This window comes from Schistocerca nitens, chromosome 10 (assembly GCF_023898315.1).
Source record: "Schistocerca nitens isolate TAMUIC-IGC-003100 chromosome 10, iqSchNite1.1, whole genome shotgun sequence".
In the NCBI taxonomy this organism is placed as follows: Eukaryota; Metazoa; Arthropoda; class Insecta; order Orthoptera; family Acrididae; genus Schistocerca; species Schistocerca nitens.
In genome coordinates, this window is record NC_064623.1 from 89,758,115 (window position 1) to 89,778,814 (window position 20,700).

The 20,700-nt window shown below is 39.6% G+C and overlaps 1 protein-coding gene across 1 annotated transcript in view; it reads left to right on the top strand.

Annotated features, from left to right (window-relative positions):
- LOC126210360 (fumarate hydratase, mitochondrial-like) overlaps positions 1-20,700 on the top strand; it is a 96,805-nt gene that overhangs the window by 62,636 nt on the left and 13,469 nt on the right. Inside the window, exons 5-6 of the mRNA XM_049939575.1 lie at positions 11,807-12,047; positions 14,525-14,728. Of these exons, the coding sequence (XP_049795532.1) occupies positions 11,807-12,047; positions 14,525-14,728 (445 nt within the window). The remainder of the gene's footprint in view (positions 1-11,806; positions 12,048-14,524; positions 14,729-20,700) is intronic.

The following is a 20,700-nucleotide window of genomic DNA, read 5'->3' on the forward strand; positions in this document are numbered from 1 at the left end:
AAAAAGCAAAATGTTATCAGTTCTAATTGTTGCAAGACTTGCAGAAGACATGTCTGATATGCTGTCCAATGTTTTCTGCCACAACTTGAGATAGATAAACAGCACATCCACAACAGATCGGAGTGTCTCGGGAGTCATGATCAGAATTCGTTGCACAGTGTGTGCCTTCAGTTCAGCTATGCTTTCAGGTAAACCCATAGCCAGAAGTTGCATGGATTAAGATCAAGTGGTCTGGACGGCCAGACTGTAGGGATATGACGGCTGATAATTCTAGCATTTCCATAATGCCTCTCAGCAGCTGCTTCACTGGTTGTGTGATGTTTGAAGGAGTGCCACCTTGTACAAAAATGGTCCTACCTGTACATCCATGCTGTTGAGGGTTTGGAATGATGTCGGTGTGCAAAAGACTCTCATAATATTTACAAGTGATGTTACAGGACTGATTTCCTCAAAAAGCTATAGTCTTACAGTAAACAATGCCATCACCCTGCTTCACTCTGTCACCTTTTGCAGAATGAAGTCATGCTGGTTGTGTGTGTGTGTGTGTGTGTGTGTGTATTTTCTGTTGCCTATATTCTGCAATTCTGTGTATTGATGTGTCCTTGAAGAGGGAAATGGGGTATGTCTGTCCACAGAATGTTCCAAGACCATTTATTGTCCACTTCCATGTGAGCAAGAAATACCAGAGCGAAAATTTGTCTTGCTGGCAGGTCAGCAGGAAGCAACTCGTGGACACTGGTGATTTCTTATGGCTGGCAATTCAGGAGAATGTTTTGTAGGATTTTATGCACTGTGCATGCAGGCATGTCTAAAGACTGGGCGGTTCCTCACGCACTGCATGTTTACAGGCACGACTCGACCCCTACCGCAGTGCTTTGGCCACATATTCGAGAGTGGTCAGATAAACGAGAGTCACAATTCTTGTAAGAGCGATACCAGCAGCACACAATCCTTCATGCAGACAGTCGTGTTGGGTGTCTCAGATGCAGACTAAGGAACAGTTGTGTGCTGGTTGTCTGTTGGTGTTTATATTCTGATGCTCATCTGTTGATAAAATTTTTGTTAAACCTTCTTTTGTTCCATGACATTTCACTGTGTGTCAATAATATGCTGTTCAAATTTGACATCATATTGAGTAGTGGTTGTCTTTTACACTGTTTTGAAATTGGAACTGTAATTATGGACACCCTGTACTTAATAATTTGTTGCACTGTGCATTTTGATATTAGGCCAGTTAATACATTCAGTCTAAAGTTTATGAAGTGTGGAGGGACAGAATGGTCATCAGTCAGAATATTGTTGTGTATCCCACAGAGCATTATTAACATTGAATCTACTGAAGTTATTATGTGAGGGCAACACAGAAAACTTTTAGAAAATTAGACAGATTAATTTAAAAAAAAAATTAATTTTGTGTTCAAAATATTCTCTTCTAACATTAATACATTTCTATATTGAAGCAGTGATCAACTCTTCCTGGGGCATTTCAGAAATCAGGTTTTTATAATGTTCCACTGTTTCGTTTTATACAAAAAAGTGATTTCAAGCATTCTGTCTTTAATTTTTGGAAACAAAAGGAAGTCGTAAGGTGCAAAGCCTGGGGTGTTTGGTTTACAGTCCATGGTGTTCACCTTTAGAGCATCTTGGTACTCATTTGTGAGTTTTTCTGCGTGCGATGATGCATCATCCTGATGTAAAACTCTAGTTGTGGACATTTATTGCAAACTTTTTCAAAAATTTGCAATAAACACACATATCTGTACCAGTCATCAGTAACAGTACATCTGTCTTCTAGTGCTATAATGTTTATACAATCAGTTTTAGAGGGGGAAAAATAAAGAACACTAGCAACCACCTTCTTTCTACCACTGCAAATTTGTTGGACTTCTGTAGCCTTAGCTTCTGTTAGAGAGACCCATTGAGCCATTTGGTTTTTCCTTTCAGGATCATAATTATAAAGATTCATCGCCAGTAACAATATTCTGAACCATATGTGGAATTCCACCAAGGAATGTTTGCGGGGTTTCCTGTACGAGTCGATGCATTGCTCCCAATTGGGAATCAGTTAATGTGGGATCTGTCAACAATTTTTGCACAATGTTTTGGATTTAACTTGTACCAATGCCCAGTGTTGCCTGAATAAATTTGTTTGATGTTCGTAAATCATCTTTGAGCATTGCTTGAACAGGGGCAATATCTTCATCAGTAACAGCTAAGAAAATGCCATTACACACACACACACACACACACACACACACACACACACACACACACAAGAGAACTGTTCACTCAGCCAGTTACTGAGGATCTTCACTTTATGCATAATCTGTTTTTTTAACTTTTCACAAATTGCATATACAAAAGTGTTTCAGAGGCAGATGTCTCATTCAGGTGCATATGAAATGAAGCCAAATATTGCATCTGGCTCACATAATTGTAATTTGGGCCTTTGTGAGCAGCTGATAGATGAAAGTATTCAGCACTCAAGCAGCCACATTTGAAAATGGTACTTACTTCCAAAAAGCCTTGTATCTAGATTTCCCTTACTGTATCAGGGGTTGCGGCGTGTCAGGAAGTCTTTAATACCCGTACAAAATACCTTATGCTATGCTTTGTATATTGCCTTGTAGATTATAGAAGTCCATGTACGAGGATCATTCAGATATAAAATGGGATATCGTAACATTGCTGTATTGGTGACTCGTACCAATAAAAATGGAGTGCCTTATTGTTCTACATAGCTTCCAACAACATAAGTATATTTTCTGTATCCAATAGGAAACTTTCTTGTCCATTGAGGGAAGAAAGAAGTTGGTGGTCCCAGTAGCAAGTTGGATTTATACTGTTCGACTGCATGCTGTCTTTGAAATGTTCTCTTCCTAAAGCTGCCTCCAGTGGACCAGCTCTGTGGAGGTCACTAGAGATCAGGAACTGAGCGAGTACGAAGTTAGTGCTAAACTGGAATTCTTCTAGTCTCTGTATGTCAATCTTTTCAGAGATCAGCTGTTCGATATGGGATGTCAAATTAAACACATTTAAGCCGTATGGTTTCCAAACTTATTTTATTTGGGTACCAGTTTTGGCAATTTCGAAGATGATGTAATAAACTGCCAAAACTGACAGGCAAATAAAATAAGTTTGGAAACTAGAATGGTGAAAGGTGTTTAATTTGACATCCTTCCTTTCACTATAGTTGTGTATGTACAGCTCGACGGAATGGTGGTGCTTCTGTTGCTTCATACTTTATAACTCATCCCCCCCCCCCCCACCACCACCACACACACACACACACACACACACACACACACACACACACAAATCTATATAAATATGTTCTGCTGAGTGCCCTCAGTGCTTCTTGCAAACTTGTGGATGTACTCTCCTTTCTAAGCTGGTATAGTCCACTTGTGCTGATAACAGACTCAATTTTCAGTTAAATAGACAGAAAGTTGAGTCTTGAGTGCACAGTGATGGCGAATTTGGAGATGACATCATCGGACCTGCTGGTGGATAACGTGTGTTGTCCATTAGAACCTCTTGCAGACAGTTCAGTAAACAGTTTGGCATACTGACAACAGCCTCACAGTACATTTATTACCATATGAAGTTGTTCAGTGATAAATTGCAATTTGAAAATGGCAGTAACATTCATTACAATAGTAGGAAGAGACATTCTTTACACTGATCATCAATCATCCACAATGTGATGCAGAGATGAGGTATTCTACCACAAAAGTGAAGAATCTAATGGATGACAAAATTAACTTCAAACACAAACTAAAATCATTATATTTCCAACTAAACAAGATTTTTTTAAAAAGAAATATGCGAATTTCATAATTCGTGTGTACGTGGGTGTATTTGAATATATGTTGTTGTTGTGGTCTTCAGTCCTGAGACTGGTTTGATGCAGCTCTCCATGCTACTCTATCCTGTGCAAGCTTCATCATCTCCCAGTACCTACTGCAACCTACATCCTTCTGAATCTGCTTAGTGTATTGATCTCTTGGTCTCACTCTACAATTTTTACCCTCCACGCTGCCCTCCAATGCTAAATTTCTGATCCCTTGATGCCTCAAAACATGTCCTACCAACCGATCCCTTCTTCTAGTCAAGTTATGCCACAAACTTCTCTTCTCCCCAATCCAATACCTCCTCATTAGTTACATGATCTACCCACCTTATCTTCAGCATTCTTCTGTAGCACCACATTTCGAAAGCTTCTGTTCTCTTCTTGTCCAAACTGGTTATCGTCCATGTTTCACTTCCATATATATGAATATAACAAAATGTAAATCACTGTGTGTTGGCAGAGGTTAATGTAAAAGACTGCAATGTAAATGAGTAGTATGTTGTAATTTTTTTCAGTGGCAGAGAACATTGAGTGTTTACTCATTCCATATTACAGTGAGAGAACACATGTTATCCATACAACAACAGGCAAACAACTTACCACCTTCTTCAAAGAACTCGAGGAAGTAGCAGCTGACAAGTATGTCAAAAACCACCGATATCTCAACAGGTGACCCTCCATGTTATTTTAAGACACTTTCCAATTTGTGCCTTGAAAATGAAAGGGGTGTTACCCGTTGAATACTGGACCATTCTGCTGCTTACTGCATGCTGCGTCAAACGCACATGCTGCAACACACAAGGAACATGCGGTACATGGTCAGAGGAACCGTTATTAATCAGTGCTATCTACCGCGGCAGTGGTGCATTTCCAGACACATATTCGTACGACCTTTCTTTCTCTATTTCCAGTCAACAATCCGTCCTTGCAGTTTTTCAGTTTTGTTAATGTTCACTCAGTTTTTGGCGAATTTATCTTGCTATATTCTTCAATTATTAGAATATAGTAAACACTGGGGGAAGCTTAGTTACAACTACCCATCTGCTTCTCCTTGGGCAATTTATCTAAAATTATAAGTAATTGGGTAGATAAAAAATCTACTCACCAAGTGGCAGCAGGAGAACACACATATATATGAAAGTTGTTATAATTTGCTAACTTTTGCAGCCAGTGGCTCTCCTTCTAGCAGAAGGATTGAAGGGGAAGGAAGAAGGTGAAGGAAAAGAACTGGTGACGTCTATGAAAAGGGGCAGAGTTCAGAAAAGCCTCCCAGAACTGTGGGTCAGAGGACATTTACAGGATGGGACGAGAAGAAAAGATCTCATCCTGTCTGATAAGTCACCCTCAATTCAGGGTTCTGTGTGACTTCTCTGAACTCTGCTCATTTCCCTAAACCTCACCAGTTGTTTTCCTTCACCCTCTCACTTCCCCTTCAACCCTTCTGCTAAAAGCTAGCAAATTATATGTGTATTCACCTGATGCTGCTTGGTGAGTAAATTTTTTTATCTATCAAATTACTTTCATTTTCAAACACTGATTAATTTTATTAAAAATTATAATTATGTTACTGGTAACAAGTGATTGCGTGCATACTTTTTAGGATACAGATTCTATATCAATAAAGACTAGGTTGTTTTCATATAACGGTTAAATTATAAATGACATTGTCCATTACTGTGACAGATTTCAGAGCAAGGTATGGCAAAAACTGTTCAGGAAACCACTTCTTGAAAGTGATAGTGTTCATTTCTAGATGGTACTCACTGCCGATTTTCTTGCACTTAACTTCAAGTTTGTTCTCAGGAACAAAAACAGAAGAGCCAGCATGCATTATTTGAGAACTTTTTCCTGTCAGAACTTTAAAACCACCAGCACCATCATTCATTTACCAACAGGTTTCCATGGGGTGACTTGGATTCACCAATGTTTCATCTCGGTAATACACTTTTGAACTACCTTCTTCCATTATTTCATGCATTGTTGTCAGGTATGTGACTTGTGCTGCAGCTGTGTCAGTCTTTCCAGCAAAATCTTTCTTCGATGATTACTTTGAATATATTTGAAACTGATGACTTTTAAAATTCTTTGCATTGTCAAAGCACTACCTTTTTAGGCAATTTGCTCAGGCTTCATTGTAACAGGTTTTTGTGACTTGGGATGTTCACCATTTATAGACATTTGAAAGATGGAATGCCTTAAAGGGAGTTGGGAAGTATTTTATTTTATTTTTTAAATATGATCTACAACAGTTGAAAATGTTAAAATTTTTACATGCATTACTTCGATTTAATAAAATCAGTAATTTTTCTGTATAGAAGGCTGTGGATTGCTGTGTTATAAAGGTTAAATTACATGTTTGTATTGGTAGCACTGTCAAAAACAGTATCTTATCGTTTCGTAGTATAAACATGCGTTGTATGTCGAAGTGCTAACGTTATTCTGAGAAAGAGTGACAAATAGATTGGTAAATCTCTCAAAAAGTAAAGTATGACACCAAAATGAAGTGCTTTTAATAAACGTGGGTTTCATGTTAATAGATTTTTGAATAAAGGGAAACATTGTGTTCAACATGTGGCATGTGAAGTTACAGACAATGAAATAGTCAAACTCGTCAGTATCTAGAGAAACACCCACTAGTCCTTCGAAGATTAAAATAAAACAATGTGATACACAGTTTTCTCAAAATGAGTGATGTAAATGGTAGGTTAGATTATATTCGTGTTACTTGAATGTGTGTGTGTGTGTGTGTGTGTGTGTGTGTGTGTGTGTTGTGAAATATGTGGATGGCCAGTTAGTTTACATGAAGACAGTGAGGTCGAACGGACTAGCGAGGAAACTCATCATTATTTGTGTCAGTTGTAAATATACTCATTCATTTTGGAATGTTGATAAGTGTAAAGATAATTATTTTACACTAAATGTTAGGTAGTTTTATGGATTGAGAGCTATTGGCAAAGGACACACTGCAGCAGAAACAATGTGTACCATGATGAATATTCCACACCCATCTTGTAAAATCAACAAGTATGCAGGATTTATTGGAGCTGCTGTGGAATTTGTTGCACGTGAGTCAATGAAGGCTGCTGCAAACGTAGCTGTTGAAATAAATGATGGTATGACTGATGTGCCGGTAGCTTTTGATGGCACTTGGCCGAAGCGTGGCTACAGTTCTAAGATTACGGTGACTAGTGTGGATACTGGAAAGATAACAGATTTCCAGATTTCAACCAAACATTGTTATCAGTGTAAATCAGGGAATGAAGAAGGAACAAGTGGTGGTATGGAGGCCTCTGCAGCTATTGAAAATTTTAGTCGATCTTTGGACAAAAGGGGAGTGTGTCACGTTAAGTTCTTAGGTGATGGAGACTCAAAAGCCTATAACAGTGTAGTAGCCGCTCAGCCTTATGGTGAGAAGATTACCACAAAACTGAAATGTGTTGGTCATGTCCAGAAGAGCATGGGCACCAGGTTGAGGAAGTTGAAACAAAGTTTGAGAGACAGACTTTCTGATGGTAAAACAATAAGAGGCAGGCTGACAGACAAAATAATTGAACTACAGCAGTATTATGGGATGGCCATTAGAAATAATATTGAGGATTTGTTGAAAATGAAGCAGGCACTATGGGCTACCTTCTTCCACAGATTAACAGATGAAAAACTTGCACACCACCTTTGCCCTCGTGGACCTGATTCATGGTGGAATTTAACTGCAATGCCCAGTACTCAGACAGTTCATACAGCCATATAAACATTCCATCCCAGCAGCAGTCACGGATATCAGAGACCTGGCAAATTCTGAATTACTGAGTGTGTGCATGGTCAGACTCAAAATCCCAATGAGTCATTCAATAATCTTATATGGACTCACTTACCAAAAAATGTTTTTGTTGGAATGAAGACACTAAATTGAGGGGTCAGTGATGATATTGCTTTCAGTGATGGCAACATTGGTAGGGTGAAAGTGCTACAGCATATGGGAATTAATCCTGGAGCTAACAGCATCAGAGAACTTGAACGAATCGACAAGATTCGCATTGATAAAACAAAGTATGCTGCAAAGTTGGCCACTAAGGAGTCCAGAAAGAAAAAAAGACTTGGAAAAAGATCAAGAGGGTGCTTCTGAGTGACTAAAAATAAAAATTAAGCACGTATTAAGTGAGTCACAGTCTTTTGAAACTTTTGAAGCTGTTCCTGAACATTTACATTTTCTGTTGCATTTTTCCCTAAATCTCAGAAACCACTTTGAGTATTCAATTTTTCAGGGAGTAATAACATTCATATCCTGAGTCTACTGAACTAAAAGAAGAACATAATGTTATGTATAATTAAAATTATTTGGGATAACATACAAAAAATACACAAAATTTTAAACATGTAATTAAAAAATTTTGTTTCCGAAAGCAGTGGCTGAAATGCAATTATTGTAGTTCAGTAGACTCAGAACATACAGTTTATTGTTCTGTAAAATTTTCATGTCAATAGCTACAGCGGTTCCTGAAATACAGGGAAGCCAAGTCACTAAATTTAACATTGTCGGGGTAGGGCAATCCAACTTCCCTTAAAATGTCCTCGTCAAAACCATCCATTTGTTATACAGGTTACTTGAATTTTTTATGCTTTCCATGTGACACAAAACCTATTTTTCAGGATGTTCCTACTGCTCCGACACTTCTGTCTACAATTCACTGTACAGTTCTCTTGCTGACACCGCATACTTGAGCAGTCCATTGTTGTGTCTTCAAAATTTAATCGATAGAAGGCCTGCTTTCAGATATATATTTCAAAAAGCTGTAAACATGGTAAATAATCCCCATTGCCTGTTTGTGAAGCAGTTAAAGGTTATTGCTGCCACCTGACTTATTTATTTGGAAATCACACTAACATATTTACCGATACACGTTCACAACTATACTGCTGCAAGAAAACAACATTTACAATAGAGTGAATTTTTCAGTCACATAATGAAAGAAAGTACGGCAACACCACAACCTGCAGGAGAGATTCTTGTAAAGTGTGGATAGCCACTTGGAAAGAGAATGGATCTTATTGGATCCCAGTGTTTGACAGAAGGGAATGTGTTGTATGTAAAGGCTTTTAGTGGCATCAAAGTTAGTGTTAAGTCTGTAATGAATGAGACAAGAACTGAAAGGGTAGTGAAGCAAAAGCTGAAATGCGCAACCTTGTTTGCAGATGTTCCTTTAAAAAGGGAAACCCAGGAGAATTGCCCCAATTAAATCCTCGAACCACTGAAAAGATGAATGAAATAAATATTAGTGTTGAGAAACAGCTGAAATAGTTAAAATTGAACCAAGCTTCAAGGCCCAATGCAGTTACTATCAGATTCTATACTGAATTTGCGGCTGAGTTAGCTGCTCTTCTAACTATAAGCTGTTGTAGATTCCTTGAACAAAAAACTGTGAGCAGTTCTTGGAAAAAGGCACTCATCACCCCAATCTACAAGAAGGGTAGTTGAAGTGACCCACAAAACTACTCTTCAATATCCTTGACATTGATTTGTTGTAGAATGTTAGAACATATTCAGTGCTCAAAAATAATGAGTTCTCTTGAACAGAATGACATTGATACCAATCAGCTTGGATTCTGAAAATGTCGATCATGTGAAACACAACTCGCACATCTCTCACGTGACATACTGAATGGTTTGGATCAAGGGAATCAAGTAGATGCAGTATTTCTTGACTTCTGAAAAGCATTTGACTTAGTACCACACCTAGACTTATTGTCAAGAGTAAGATCATATGGGGTATCAAGTGAAATTTGTGACTGGATTGAGACCCTTTTTGTTAGGGAGGACACAGCATATTTATCTTGGATGGAGAGTCATTGTCAGATATAGAAGTAACTTTGGGTGTGCCCCAGGAAAGTGCATTGGGGCCGTTGCTGTTTATGTTGTATTTTAATGACCTTTAAGACAATAGTAATAGTAACATCAGGCTTTTTGTATATGATGCAGTTATCTATAATGGAGTACTATCTGAAAAAAGGTGCATAAATAGTCAGATCTTGATAAGATTTCAAAGTAGTGCAGAGATTGGCAACTGGCTCTGAATGTTCAGAAATGTAAAATTTTGCACATCACAAATTGAAAAAAAATGTAGTATCCTACAACTATAATTTCAATGCATCACAGTTGGAATTGGCCAACACTTACAAATACCTAGGTGTAAGACTTTGTAGGGATATGAAATGGAATGATCACATAGGTTTAATCATGGGTAAAGCAGGTAGTAGACTTCGGTTTATTGGTGGAATACTGAGGAAGTGCAGCCAATCTACGAAGTAGATTGCGTACAAATCAGTCATGCGACCAGTTGTAGAATATAGCTCGTGTGTGTTTGACCCATACCAAATAGGACTAACTGGGGATATTGAACGTATAGAGAGAAGGGCAGCACGAATGGTCACAGGTTTGTTTGATCTGTGAGAGAGTGTTAGAGATATACTGAAGGAACTGAACTGGCAGAATCTTGAAGATAGACATGAACTATCCCCAGAAAGTCTATTAGCAAAGTTTCAAGAACCGGCTTTAAATGATACTCCAGGAATATACTAAAACCCCTATGTATTGCTCACATAGGGATTGTGAAGATAAGATTAATTAGTGCATGCACAGAGGCATTCAATCAGCCATTCTTCCTGCATTCCATACTTGAATGGAACAGGAAGAGACCCTAATAACTGGTACAGTGGGATGTACACTCTGCCATAGACCTCACAGTGGTTTGCAGACTATAGATGTAGATGGCTGAAACTTGGTCTGCCTTCTTGAGTATGGTGGAGTAGAGTAGTCATATAGGGAAAAGTCTGCCCTGTGAGGTGGATGCTCAAGAGGCTGCCAGTGTAGCTAGGTTGGTTAGAGCTGCTGTACATGGCCATGCGTTTTCCTGCAAAATGACATTATGCATTGGTTACCAGCGTTGTTTGTTGCAATAAGCAGTTTTAGCATCATACAATAGCTTGCAGTCTTTAATAGGCCAGTCACTGTTCTTTGTCCTTGCAGGTAGTCAAGAGGTTACAAACCTTTTGAGACGCAAAACAAATTTGCCAAAAATTTCCTATCCGACATTTGAATCTTGACCTCAATCGGTGTCCCCTCTCCAACTTCCAACCACTCTGTGCTCATCCTTGTTTTCTGAGGTTTAGCGACAGACCCACATTTTACCACAAGTCACAATAAGGTGCAGAAAAGCTTCTCCTCTTTATTCAAAGTAATTTAGAAGTCATTGACAAATATCTTTCACATCTGGGTGAGAAGACATAGAACGTATATTGTCAATATTTTCCCGTATCCGAGTATGTCCAGTGAAATGGTACTACAGACAGTTCCGACACTTATTCCTATGTGTGATGCAATCTCAGCAGCAGTAATGTAGCAGTCACTTCCCACAAGCTTGTGTACAGCCCAAAAATTTTCTTCATTAATGCTGGCCACTTTTTGCTTTCATTTTCTACTTTAATATGACTACCTCCATGCTTATGGGTCCAGTTAAACACTTGGATTTGACTCAGAGTAGCATCATTGAATTGTGCTTGGAACCTCTTCAAAAGTTTGTTTTCAATTTCACTCTTTCGTACTTTTCTTGGTGAGAAAACAAACAGTGGTGCATTGCGCAGCGGTCACTGGTACTCCTGGTTCACTTATAGCAATTCTAAGGTGACAGACCGTAATGTGTGGGCCATGTGCACAGCTGTCCCTTCTCCATTCTCCTACAAGCAGTGCCCCAGGGCACCACAGTGTTCACATTGCTACACAAGTCAAATGAACAAAATTCTAGTTTACATTTGAATGGCGCTTGTAGAGGACATCAGTGAAAAAGCTTTCTTAGTTTGTAATTTCAGAAATGAAAATGCGTAATAAGATCATTCCTGTTTCCAAGCAATTGAAGTACAATTATGTGTTTTAGTAAATGTAAAATACCTACTCGTTTTCAGGCAAAGGAGTTTGAGGACATAATAAAGATAGGACGCACTCACCTGATGGACGCTGTGCCTCTGACACTGGGACAGGAGTTCAGTGGATACGTGACACAGTTGGCCAACTCGATAGATCGCGTCAAGGCGACACTGCCGAGGCTGTACCAGCTGGCTCTGGGAGGCACGGCAGTCGGAACTGGTCTCAACACACGCATTGGTTTTGCTGAGAAATGTGCAGCGAAGATCAGTGAGCTGACATGTAAGGGCACTAAGTTTTTTTCTTTTTACAAACATTTCAGTTTTAATTTCTTCTTTTCTGTGTTCTGTCAGTGTTGTTGTGGTCTTCAGTCTGAAGAATAGTTTGGTGTAACACTCTATGCTAGTATGTCTTGTGCGAGCCTTATCATTTCCAAGTGACTACTGCAATCTACACTTAGGTGACAAGTCATGAGATAGCTGTATGTACATATTCAGCTGGTGGTGGTATCACGTACACGAGGTATAAAAGGGCAGTGCTTTGGCAGAGGTCATTTTATCCAGGTGATTCGGGTGAAAAGTTTAACAATGTAATTATGGTCGTACGATGGGAATTAACAGACTGAATGCAGAATGGTTGTTGGAGCTAGATGCGTGGGACATTCCATTTTGGAAATTATTAGGGAACTCAATATTCCAAGACCTGCATTGTCAGAAGTGTGCTGAGAATACAAAATTTCTGGCATTACCTCTCGCTGTGGGCAATGCTGTGGCCGACGGCCTTGATTTACTGACCAAGAACAGCGGTGTTAGTGTCAAGTTCTCAGTACTGACAGGAAGTAACACTGTGTGAAGTAACCGCAGAAGTTAATGTTGGATGTATGATGAATATAGCTGTTGATACAGTGTGGTGAAATTTGGCATTAATGGGCTATGGCAGCAGACGATTGATGAGAGTGCCTTTGCTAACAGCACGTCACCTGCAGCACCCCTCCTGGACTCGTGACCATATCAGTTGGACACTAGACGACTTTAAAACTGTGGCTCGGTCAGATAAGTCTAGATTTCAATTGATAAGAGTTGATGGTCGGGGTCAAATGTGGTGCAGACCCCACGCAGCAGTGGACCGAAGTTGTCAGTGAGACACTGTGCAATCTGATGGTGATTCCATAATGTTGTGGATTGTATTTACATGGAAAGTGGTCCAGCTGAACCAGCCATTGACTGGAAATCCCTACACTTGACTAAATGGAGACCATTTTCAGCCATTTATGGACTTCATATTCCCAAACTGCGATGGAATTTTTATGGATGACAGCAGGCCCCAATTGGTTTGAAGAGCAATTGATTTGGTGACCCAGATTGTCCAACCTGAATCCAATCAAACATTTTTCGGACATACAGAGGTTAGTTTGTGCACAAAATCCTGCACTGCCAACACTTTCGCAATTATGGATGGATATTTGAGGCAGCATGGCTCAGAATATCTGCAAGATGCTTCCAGTGACTTGTCAAGTCCCTGCCACATCAAGTTAATGCACTCTGCCAGTCAGAAGGAGATCTGACACGATATTAGGAGGTATCCTATAACTTTTTGTCACCTCAGTTTATAACCATTTGAGGCTGCTTGCTGTATTTCAGCCTTGGTCTCCCTCTACAATTTTTACTCTCCACACTTCCCTCTATTACCAAACTGACAATCCCTGGATGCAGTAGTATCGCTTCTTTTAATCACGTTGTACCATAAATTTCTTCCTTCAGAATTCAGTTTTTTGCTTCCTCATTAGTTATTCCATCTGCTCATCTAATCTTAACCATTCTTCTGTTGTACCAAATTTCAAATGCTACCATTCTTGTGCCTGAACTGTTTTATTATCCATATTTCACTTTTCTACAATCTGCACTCCAGTCTATTGCCTTCAATTCCCTTAGCACTCTCTCATTTTATTCACTACATTCTATTATCCAAGTTTCACCTTTGTTAATATTCATCCTATATCTTGTAGTAATATTACCCTCCCACGCATCACTACTAAAATTCTCTTAGTCTCTTCACTATTTTCAAAAGCTTCATGAGGCATAAGATATACAAAAGGAAAAATTTTTACTTATCTTCATTATCTCATTGTTGTTGGCTTCAGGTCTTGCATCTAGGTTATACATTCTCGAGGCTGTAATTTTTATAACATTGCGGGTTCTTGTTGAACTGAATAACTGATGATTTGCCTGTTGTTATTAATGTCTTTTTATTTTATCCCATTCTTTTATGTCACACCAGCTTTACAATTCCACTTCAGAACATGAATTCACATTGTTGTTGACAAGATAATAAATTAGTCTATTTCCATTAGAGGCATGCCCACAACTACTTTACATTCTGCGGTATTCACAATATTCCAAAGAGTTTACAAAGCAAAAGAGTTTACAAACTTTTTTGATAAAAGAAGAATCTTTGCTAAGCTATATTATCATCATTATTTTTCTGTAAAAGTTGTAAATAACTGTTCAGTCCCTGCATTTTCGCCTGCTACCTTCAGAATTTCGAAGATTGTTTTCCAGTTTACATTCTTTAAATCTACAAATGCTGTGAACGTAGGTTTGCCTTTCCTTAACCTACTTTTCAGATAAGTCATTGGATCGATATTGCCTTGTGTTCTCCTACATTTATTTGTTGTTTAAATGTTTTCTATTCTATTGTTTTCATGTGGTAGAGTCAGTCATTTGAATAGACTGTCAGCAGTTTTTTTTAATTATTTACAGGTCTTCCATTTGTGACAGCACCGAACAAGTTCGAAGCCTTGGCTGCGCATGATGCATTGGTGGAGGTCTCGGGTGCTCTGAATGTGGTTGCCTGTAGCATTATGAAAATTGCAAACGACATCAGGTTTCTGGCGTCAGGTCCGCGCTGCGGTCTTGGTGAAATCAGCTTGCCAGAGAATGAACCTGGCAGCAGTATTATGCCAGGTAGGTGTTGCTCCGAAGCAGTTTAAAAGAATCTTATTGGCGAACTGGGATGGTGTAATAACTTAAATTCCTCTTTCTTGGATGCTGCTTATTTTTCCAGTACTCGTCATCTTCTCTCCGTGTTGTCTTTTTCCTTTCTCCTATATTGTCCCTGATTTCTTTTTTCTGCTTTGAAAGACTTCCAAATTTGGTACTTTATACTTTAAAAAGTTTTTTTCAGTTGTTTACCTTTGATATTGTTAATTTCTAGTTCCCGTCTTATTTCTCTAGTCTGTGATAATGTTTACTTTTTTCCAGAAGTACAGGAACAGTTGTGTTGTTTGTTTGTTCTCACACTCTGTAGACATCTCCAGAGGAGGTTAACCTTTGCTTTGTCATTTATTCTGATGTTTTCTTTATACAAAGACTGTCTAGAAAGTTCTTGGCTTCACCCAGAGATCACAGCACTACTCATGCAACCTCCTTCCCTCCCCCCCCCCCCCATGTCGGTGAAATGGTAGTAGACACTATATAAAATTGCAAGTTGTTCCAGGCATAGTTGACTGTAGGCAATTGTATGAAGCAGTTGTGGTGCACGTGGTGTTGAAAAGGGAAAAAAATTGAATATCGTGCAGTGATTCAGTTCTTCATAAAAGAATGTTTAACACCAACCAAAATTCATTTGCGGCTTGTAAATGTATATGGCAGCTCTTCACCTTCAATTACCACCTTGAAGAAATGGGCAGTGAGTTAAAAGTGACCGTGAAAGCATCAAAGATGATCCACGCAAAGGACATCAAAAAATTGCGAGCGCACTGGAAATCATTGACAAAGTACACAATATGATTTGGAAGGTTGCGTATAAAGGTGCATGAAATTGCTAATTCTCTAGGGATATCAAAAGAATTTGTAGGTCACTTTGCGCCAGGAACTGAACACGAGAAAGCTTTGCGCAAGATGGGTGCAATGTGTGCTCGCAAATGCATTCACGTGACACTTTCTGAAAAAGTGTTTGATGCATTTTAAGTGAAACAGAAGTGACTTTTCACATTGATGCATGATGGTGGATGAAACACGAATTCACCACTTCACATCTGAATTTAAAGAGCTGCTGTCTGTGCAGTGGATAGAATCAGATTCTGCCACTCGAAAGAAGGTAAGAACGGTGCCATCAGTAGGAAAGATCATGGCATCAGTGTTTTGAGATGCAAAAGGAATTTTGTTGATTGACTACTTTGAAAGAAGGTAAAATCACAACAGGAGAATACTACTCTCAACTCAACAAAACTTGATGCATTTGCGAAAACAGACCTGGTGTGAACAAGGAAAAAGTCTTTCATCAGGACAAGGCACCACCTCCAAAAGTGTCTCGGCAATGGGGAAATTGAATGATTTGCCCAATGAAGTGCCGAAACATCCATTCTGTTCCCCCGATTTGTCTCTCCCGAACTTCCACCTATTCTCAGAACAGGAGAATTTCCTCTCTACTCAGTGCTTTTTGTCCAATCAAGAAGCAGTTGTTACTGTAAGTGGGTATTTTGTAAAACTTTGAGGAACATAAGATAGAGGGGATAGTGGTAATGGAACACTGATGAATTAAATGTATTGATATTAGAGAAGATTTTGTTGGAAAATGAAACTTAATTGAAAGCATAAACTGTTGTTTTCACTATCAGGTCGACAACTTCTCAGATCACCCTCATACTTTGGCAGATCTCCTAATTTTTATATTGCGTTCTTATTTTTCTAATAATCCACCTTCTTTATCTCCCAATTTGGCCCAGCTTAGAATTCATGGTTAAGAATTGACATGCATATAAACATTTAGGTGTCATCACCATCGTGTAGTATTTTAGTTTCGTATTTCTAGACGGGCATTTCTTGCCCATATATTTATAGTTGAACCATATGCTCTTTTCTTTATTAACTCTTAAATCTATAGCTAATATTTCTAGTATATTACGCTATGTCCACTCTCAAATGTATTTAAATTTACTAATTTGTTATATTTTATCTATTTGTGTGTGTATTTATATTTTTCGTGAATTATGTTCTTTCAGCTGAAATTCAAAGACCAAATCTATTGACCATTCATTCCAACAGATTTTCTGAAAGCACTACAAAATCACCTGCAAGAGCTACACACTTTACTTAATATCCCCTCCCTCCCTCCCACACCCACACAAACCCACACAAACACACACAACCCCCCCCCCCCCCCACACACACACACACACACACACCAACCAACCAAGACGGTACGTCCACGTGCTGTTAGAATGTCACCGGCTCACCAGCTGAGTCGATGAATGTTGTGATAGTTGAGTGTGTGTGTTTCTACAGTTGTGGGGGCCTTGCTGGATTGGAAAAGCTTTGGTTGTTATCTGTATGTGGCAGCAGCCGCCATGACAAAACTGACTGAATAATGAAAATATTAAATAAGGGAAACTCTAAAAACTAAACCAAACTAGTGACAGAAGCCAGTCCCACAGCTTAGAAGACAAAATGTAGACAAGTGTGTGAATAGACATGCCCTCACTATGAGATTCAGCTTTCAAGTTATTTAGTGTTAAATATTTTGGATATAAAATGATGCATAAAAATTAATAACTCACTAATGCCACAAGTGATTCATACAGATGTAGTGTCAGTGGACAGGTCTCAGTGAGTGAATGGTGATGGTAGATTGTTTTGATTGATTATGGCATATTTTTTTTTAATGTTATGCAGTTTAAATTGCAGGTGGAGTGTGTATTCTACACATGAAAAAGTAAATTGTCTCACAAATAAAACATGAAACAGTGAAAATGGCAGCAACATTAGTAAACATATGTTATTAGGGACGTATGATTGCATTTAGTTTTACTTGTTTATTTGTATTCAAGACATTGTGATCCAAAGTACATCCACATGGACAAAAGCACTGTTTGTGACCAAACAATTATAGCTAAAGAAAAACTACAATTAGCATTGAAAAGCTGATGAAATTTGCATCCAAATTCTTGTATATGTCAACAAAAATAACATGGATGGATAAAAAATCTGTTCACCAAGCATAGGCATGTAAAAGTATTAAAGTTTGCAAGCTTTCGGAACCAGTGGTCCTTCTGGCAGAAGGATTGAAGGGGAAGGAAAAGGACTAATGAGTCTCAGAGCAAGGTAGAAGAGTTACAAGAGTCACCCATAACCTCGCATCAAGAGGCTTACCACATGAGATAAGAAGGAAAGACTGATTGCTGGGTGCAGTGCCCAACAATCTGTCTTCCCTTCTCATCCCATCTGGTAAGTCTTCGCTGACCTGAGGTTCAGGGCGACTTTTTATGTGTGTGTTTCTTCTGCCATTATTTGGCAAGAAGATTTGTTATCTATCCAATTACAAGTTCATGTATATGTAACATTAAATTTATAATTTAAGTATATGTACAGAAGTCAGAAGTTTGTGGCTTTCACACAAGTCTGTGCGAGGCTCTAAGCAACAGAGGCTATTTTCGTCACGGGCACTTTGCATTTGTCCAGCAGTCAAAGCAGAGAACAGACAAGACTTACACTATGTGATCAAAAGTATCTGCACACCTGGCTGAAAATGACTTAAAAATTTGTGGCGCCCTCCATCGATAATGCTGGAATTCAGTATGGTGGGGCCTTGATGACAGCTTCTACTTTCGCAGGCATCCATTCAATCAGGGGCTGGAAGGTTTCTTGGGAATGGTAGACCATTTTTCACTGAGTGTTGCAATGAGGAGAGGTATTGATCTTGGTTGGTGAGGCCTGGCACGAAGTCGGTGTTCCAAAATCATCACAAAAGTGTTCTTTAGGATTCAGGTCAGGACTCTGAGCAGGCTAGTCCATTACAGGGATGTTATTGTCATGTAACCACTCTGCCACAGGCCGTGCATTATACACAGGTGCTCAATCGTATTGAAAGATGCAGTCACCATCCCCGAATTGCTTTTCAACAGTGGGAAGCAAGAAGGTGCTTAAAACATAATGCAGACCTGTTCTGTGATAGTGCCATGCAAAACAGCAAGGGGTGCAAGCCCCCTCCATGAAAAACACAACCACACCATAACACCACCGCCTCCGAATTTTATTGTTGGCACTACATACACTGGTAGACGATGTTCACTGGGCATTCACCATACCCACACCACGCCATCAGATCGCCACATTGTGTACCGTGATTCATCACTCCACACAATGTTTTCCCACTGTTCAATCATCCCACGTTTACACTTCATACACCAAGCGAGGCATCGTTTGGCATTTACCAGCATGATGTGTGACTTAACGAGCAGCCGCTCGACCACGAAATCCAAGTTTTCTCACCTCCCGCCTAACTGTCATAGCACTTGCAGTCATTCGTGATGCAGTTTGGAATTGCTGTGTGAGGGTCTGGGTAGATCTCTGCATATTGTACATCACAACCCTCGTAACTGTCAGCGGTCTCTGTCAGTCAACAGAGGTGGTCAGCCTGTACAGTTTTGTCCCTTCACATTTCCACTTCACTGTTGCATCGGAAACAGTGGACCTAGGGAGTTTAGAAGTGTGGAAATCTTGAGTACAGACATATGACCCAGTGACACACAATCACCTGACCACGTTCGAAGTCCATGAGTTCTATGGAGTGCCCCATTCTGCTGTCTCACAATGTCTAATGATTACTGAGGTTGCTGATCTGGAGTAGGTGGCAGCCCAATGCGATTGATGGTGGCACTATACACAGCCTTTAAGATGGCGTCTGTAAGGGAGGTGTGTTCCAAGCAGAAAGCTATCACCGAGCTTCTTGCGTTGGAAAACCTGAGCATCGCATATATTCATAGGCATTTGCAGAATGTGTACTGAGGCCTGCTTGTGAAAAAAGCTCGATGACTCACTGAGCGAGGTGCCTGTCGTCATTGCAACCAGGTCGCACAAAACTGTGTGATCTCCTGCGTGCTGGCCAGCTACACACAGCTGTGACTCCTGCAATGTTGGAACATGTGGGCAATCACATTTGAGGTGATTCTGGATCATAATCAAATGCCTCAGTGTTCGACTGAATGTCTGTTGGTAGAACTGGCACATTTGTCCACCAGTTGGTCCAAAAATCTGTGCCTCCCTAACAGAAGAACTTAAAGAACAATGAAGGATCCTCTCTGCGAAACTGCTTGCACATTACGAGGCTGATCATGACAATTTGTCGAACATGGTCAGAGACAGTGAAACAAAATGGGAATTTGTGAAGTGGTGCCACATCAGCTCTACTTTGTAAACAAGTTCAAAGCCACATACTCAGCCGGTAAGGTCATGGCAATGGTCTTCTGGGATTCTGAAGGGGTTATTCTGTTTAATGTCCTCCTCCATGCTTCAATGATCAACTCAGATGTGTATTGTGCTACCCATAGGAAACTGAAGAAATCGCTTCAGTATATTCATCACCACAAAAATGCAAATGAACTTTTCCTTCTCTATGATGATGCAACATCCCATACAAGTCTGTACAGTTGAGAGGAGCTCACAAAACTTCATTGGACTGTTCTTCCTCATCCTCCCTGCACAACTTCAGACTTCTATCTAATTGGCCCAATGAAGGGTGCACTCTGCAGGAAATGGTACATCAATGATGGGGAGGCTATTGATGCAGTGAGATGTTGGGTCTCATGCGTACCAGTAGTGTGTACCATGCAAACATATGGGCCCACCAGTAATGTGGCTTAAGACCATTGCATTGAATGGAGATTATGTTGAAAAATAGGGATTTTTAGCCAAGAGTGGGGAATAATATGGTGTATTGGAATCCTGAATAAAACTAACCTGCTTTCAGAAAAAGTGTTGCCTTACTTATTGAATGCCCCTCGTACATTCCAAATATATCCAGAAGGTCACACCACTGTCTCCGGCTGCTGTGGCCAAACTGTGGGCTCCAGCTGCATCTGACATGAGCAACGATCCCCTGAAACACAGTAAAGGTGAGAGGCTGTACCCTTGTCTTACAACAGTTTTTACTTTAAATT